Source organism: Nerophis lumbriciformis, linkage group LG13 (genome assembly GCF_033978685.3).
Source record: "Nerophis lumbriciformis linkage group LG13, RoL_Nlum_v2.1, whole genome shotgun sequence".
Lineage (NCBI taxonomy): Eukaryota > Metazoa > Chordata > Actinopteri > Syngnathiformes > Syngnathidae > Nerophis > Nerophis lumbriciformis.
Genome location: NC_084560.2, coordinates 30,477,147 through 30,482,920, shown reverse-complemented (window position 1 = coordinate 30,482,920; position 5,774 = coordinate 30,477,147). Strand labels below are relative to the sequence as shown.

At 39.7% G+C, this 5,774-nt stretch overlaps 1 protein-coding gene across 1 annotated transcript in view; it reads right to left on the bottom strand.

The window, feature by feature from the left end:
- The window catches only part of grk1a (G protein-coupled receptor kinase 1 a), a 17,813-nt gene extending 15,500 nt beyond the window's left edge, over positions 1 to 2,313 (bottom strand). The window contains exon 1 of the mRNA XM_061971062.1: positions 1,514 to 2,313. Coding sequence (XP_061827046.1) covers positions 1,514 to 2,212 — 699 coding nt within the window. The 5' untranslated portion in view covers positions 2,213 to 2,313. The remainder of the gene's footprint in view (positions 1 to 1,513) is intronic.
- Positions 2,314 to 5,774: the final 3,461 nt, after the last annotated feature.

Below are 5,774 nucleotides of genomic sequence, written 5' to 3'. Positions count from 1 at the left end.
GGCATTCTGAAACTGTGGCACGTGTACCACTAGTGGTACGCGAGCTCCGTCTATAGTGGCACGCCAAAGATTTGATTCATTATTTAAGCAGTGTTTTATTTTCCTATATTCAAAGACAATGTTACTTTTCAAGCTGTAATGTTAGTGTCCAAACATTTCTGCCTTATTTTTAATGAATATCTAGGTCTACTACGCCACTGTACTGTCATTGTTGGTCATTATGGTGGGAAAAGGTTTTCCGAGGTGGTACTTGGTGAAAAACGTTTGACATGACAACCACTGATGTCGAGTAAAGTTACAGAACGGGGTAAGGATTGTGCACCCCTGAAGTCCAAAACGGGCAATACATGTGTTCATTATGTGATGACTGCTAAGTTTGAAGGTTAGCGGTCTAAGATTATGCACAGGAGTTTTTTTTTTAAAGAAATGGCTCTGTTTCTGATTGCAACATTGTTAGTATAGGATATGAAATAAAGCATATACACTTTCTCTTAAGAACTCCCATTATAACTGCTATTTGTAATCCTGGTATATCAGTATGTTTTTTACATGAAAATCGAATGGAAAAACATGAAACTTGTGTTTGGGGTAATTGGGCCCCTTAACCAGAAGGTGGCGCCAGAAAACCATGAGCATAATTCTCTGAGCTTTGATAAGTGTAAATGAGTTAAACTGCCATTAAACCACTGAAATGCAATGAAAATGATCTTGGGAGGTTATACAAAACATAGCATGCATATATACATAATGTATACATATATACATGTATATATATTTATACATATACAGGACAGGCCAAAAGTTTGTACACACCTTCTCATTTCAATGAGTTTTCTTTATTTTCATGACTATTTACATTGTAGATTGTCACTGAAGGCATCAAAACTATGACACCTGTGAAGTGAAAATCCTTTCAGGTGACTACCTCTTGAAACTCATCGAGAGAATGCAAAACAGTAATCAGAGCAAAGGATGGCTATTTTGAAGAAACTACAATATATAACATGTTTTCAGTTATTTCACCTTTTTCTGTTAAGTACATAACTCCACATGTGTTCATTCATAGTTGTGATGCCTTCAGTGACAATCTACAATGTAAATAGTCATGAAAATAAAGAAAACGCATTGAATGAGAAGGTGTCCAAACTTTTGGCTTGTACTGTACCATCCATATACATATATATATATATACACATATATATACATACAGGTGATAAAACATAAAGAGCTCAAATAACTTAATATCAATAGATAGATCTGAAGTTGTTAAAGGATTTCAAGCATGGGAAAAAAAAAATGTATTGCTGACATATGACACTTATTTGAACAGGTCCCTTTTGGATCCTAAGAGTGTGTATAGTCAATCTTAAGGTTGCACAAGAGTTAATTTAACATGAGCCTCTTTAATAAGCGGTAAATAGTGTTAATCTTAGATTCAAAAGGTACGGATCAAAAACGTTTTTTTTCACAACACTGCAGGAGAAGATAGAACTCGAGGGGTTGGGGGTATTACCTCAAAGCCTTTCCTTTTCTTCAGCCTCTTCTTGTTGAGTTTCTTACAGGCGTAAAGTTTTCCCGTGGCTTTCATCTGACATGCCGACACCTCGCCAAAGCCTCCTTTCCCAAGCACGCGAAAGTCCAGGAACCAGTCCACGTCCATAGGTTGCATCTCCAGCCACTTCCACTGGAGGAACCTCTTCAGGTACATGCTCTCCAGGAAGAAAGCGTAGGGCGCCTCTCGCAAATAGTCCAGCGTCGTGGCCAAAGTCGCCGTGAACAAGTCGTCCCCTGCAGCCTCCTGGGCCTCCTTCACCCTAGCTATGGTGGCCTCAGAGAGGAACGGGCAAAAGTGTTTGGCTGAGGGGTCCATGTAGCGTTGCACGATCTTGGAAGCCTTCTTGACTCGGTCTGAATCCTCCGCCAGGTCATAGTCCTCGATGTCCCGCCAGAGACGACAGGCGCCGTGATACTCTTTGTTGGCGTCCAGGAACTCCCTGAAGAGGCGTTTGCCGATGGGCTGCTCCACGCAGACGCCGTCAAAACCCAAATCCAAGGTGTCCCTCAGTTCCTCACAGACCGTGATGTGAGGCAGCTTCAGGCGGGAGTGGTACTTCTTGTCCCGGGTCACCGCCGAATTGGATCCGTCAATGCTCCCGCGGGCGTTGATGTAGGCGGAATTTGCCACCACGGTGGTCAGCCCCCCAATATCCATTCTTGACGTTCAGGCCACGCAGAGGAGGGACATGGCAAGGCTGGGTGAGGAGACAAGGGGAGCACGGGAGAGAAATGTTGCCGGCATACACACACACACCTGAGTCAACACCTTTCCATAATCCCCTAACACCCTGATGCCCCAGACAATGAATGCGAGCGCATGCTGGAACACGACCACACAAGGCTGCAGGGGACGCTTTCACAACCAGATTTTAGTCGCTCTGAAGTTGAGTCCTTCTTAAACTTGACCTTAGATAAAACTCATGCAAGACTATTTTCGAGTAAAATAAAACAAAAAAGTCGAAACAAATCCCTTTTGTGTTGTTGGTTGAATTGCAATTGTAGTTTGTGCACTTTAAAGAACAGGTGAGGTGCATGCAGAGCAATAGTCAACCAATTTATTATACTCTTGTTTACAGTTCACGTTCAATATCTGAAAGTACCTACTACCTAGTGGCTTCTTATGGATACTACCGCAATCCATAGCATTGAAAGCAGGGGTGTCAAACTCATTTTCTTTGAGGGCCACACCACAGTTACGGCAAAAATAAATATATATGAATATAAATGTTATCTAATTGAAATCTAATTGAGATTTCCTGCCAAAAATTGCGATGCCATTTGATTTGATTTATTTCAATGCATAAACCTGCTAAAATGAGTGAAGAAGGTCATGCCAATTTTAGACCGTCAAAGAACATGTTCTTGTCTTAAATTACCACACAGCTTGTCTCACCGTCCCGTCCCCGTTTCAAAATAAGTTGGCATGTCTTGTGCTGCGGACACCTACCGGTAAGAAGTTTTTTTCAGCCATTTTACACTGTCACCATTAAAACTTTTTGTAGATACTGTAAACCGGAGGTTCTTAACCTTTTTGACCTCGAGGCCCAACTTTTCCACTACACAGACCGACTCAAGTATTAACACTGAATTATTAATTTTACTCTTGATTTATTCAATAATTATATCACACCCACTTACAGTTTACAAAATGGTAAATGGGTTATACTTGTATAGCGCTTTTCTACCTTCAAGGTACTCATAGCACTTTGACACGAACCAGGATCCCTCGAGTTGCTGGCACAGCCGCTCTATCAACCGAGCCACACCGCCCCCTTGTCAAATGATATGAAATATGTGTTAATCACAGAGATTATAATTTAACGCATAAACCTTAGGTTTAGGTCAGGTTGGTTAGGAAAATAAGTACTAACCAAATATAGGGTGTAAGAAGGGACTCAAATAACTGCAAAAAAATACTTTCATAGAGCTGAAATTAATAAACTAAATTCATTATTAATGTTACACTACACTTTCAATAAAAACAAAGTGCAAATAACAATACAGTTTTACTTTAGTCAAAATGTTTGCGCTTAAGAAACTTCTTTATGACTTTAGTTTCAGACTTCTTTTGTTCGTGACAGTCTGGTTTAAGATTACCATTACTGCCACGAGTGGTGGAAAAGTGTATTACAACCAAGTTGTGCTGCGGCCCATACAGACAACAGCTAAAAATATGCTTTGTAGAGGGCCGCTTGCGGTCTAACAATTGTTAAACACTAGTTTTAAGTAAAACTGCACAGGACACATGTCAAATTGAAGAACCAGGGGCCAGATTCTGCCACATCTGTTCATGTAGTAGCACTTTACCTTTCTAAATGCATTTGTTTTTTCAATTTTGTCTTTTAACTATCTGATCATGCAGCAAATACTAAATTAGTTTACTATATGTTTAAGATTTTTTTAGTTAAAAATAACTGTCACCCTGACTTTTGATTTTAAGGCAAGTTATCTATCAATTTGTACGTAAAATATTTTCAGCAAATGCATTGGTACTTCTATAATATCATGAAAGTATGAAACATTAATATTCATGTGTATTCACTGTTACAAGCAGCCTTCTGAGAGAAGCCTAATGTGATTAGCACACTGACTTGGTCGGCTGGAGCACACAAACTTGCCGGGTTTTTTTGATTGGCCAGCGGGCCAATGACACAAATTTCAACCATACTGATCTTGAAGACGCGGCGAGAAAAAGAAGAAAAACATTAGCCACTTGCAGTTAGGTCATTGTAGTAGTTAAAACCTGATGACGAACACGGTACGCCACTCATCTGATTTATTTCAGTACCAACGGTCACTTGTGAGCAGGAAGAAGCACTTCCTGATAAACACGGTTTGGTGCTTCAGTCAAATGACAGCAGTCCTATTGGTCACATGTTTTTTTTCTTAAACTGATACACACATCGGGGTACTAAGGGATACAGTATCAGTTCTTTCATTGATGCTTCTGTATCATTGATCCATTACTAATATTTTGTTAGATTGCATTGCTCATATTTTGCTGAGCAGCCAGACACTCCCTCTGACACATTTACCGGTACTTCTATTTCCTGTTCTGATGTACCGTATGCTACCGTCACACTTATTTTTAGTTTGCAACCTTTGGAAGTGGCCCTATAAAAAAAATCTAATAAAATAGCTTGAGAAAAAGAAAATGACTTGTGGAGTAAGTTAGATGCAAGCCAATTTTGAAATATTTAGTCATAGTACAAACCCAGACAGCACCTTTGCTGGTTGCACTTAAGAACTGTTTCCACTCCTTTGCTCCAAGACATGATCAACATATGATAATTTGAACCCAATATGACTCACATGGACCAATTAGAGAACCTTTTAAAACAATCTAGATTTAATTTGAAAACTTATATTAGATTACAGAAAAAGGGTATTTGGAAGAAGTCAGTACATGTCTTGCTCAGTTTTAACAGGGAGATCTTTGAAAAGAGAACACAAAGACCTACACAACCACACATTAGTCACATGGATATTGTCTGATGGTCTAGTATCTTTACCACTGGCCTCTAAAAGAATACTATAAAGCTACAATCATCAACAGGGTTCAAATCATCAACAAAGCTTATTCACCTATCAGGAACCTGGGTTATGAAAGTCATTACCTTGCTGGTGCCATTAAATGTGTAAACACTACCAATGTGTTAGGCAGGGTGCTGAATGAGAATTCAACTCTGGCATGGAAGAAAAGAAACAAAAAGATACAAAAAAAAAAAAAAAAGAAACTAGCAAATAAGATAAGGAAAGCAGCTGCCAACAAAACAGAAGGAAGCCAGCCAGCCCAACAGAATGAGGAATGGAACAATCATTCCAAACTATTGCCCAGAACCAAAGAAAAGGAATCCACACACATGATGGAGCTGCATCATAGGATGCCACTGAGAAGTCATGGCAGCAAGTTCAAGCAGACACTTTGGCCGTCTTTGAACATTGTAGATCAGCCTTTTGCTCGCAGGAACGGTAACATATTGCAAAACTTTTTTTTAAATTCTCCAACAGCAGTAGGGTTTTTTTGTTTTTATAGTTTTGTTTTTGTGGGATGGCTTATTGAACAATGACTTAAACACACAAAGACTTCAGTTTTGAGGTGAGGCCAGGCGTTACAGTTCCCAGGACGAAACCTTCAAAGCTGCGGTGCGTGTACAAGTGATTTAGGAGAAAGGGGGCAGACAAGCACACCCCATTCTTTCTATACTCATCTCCAG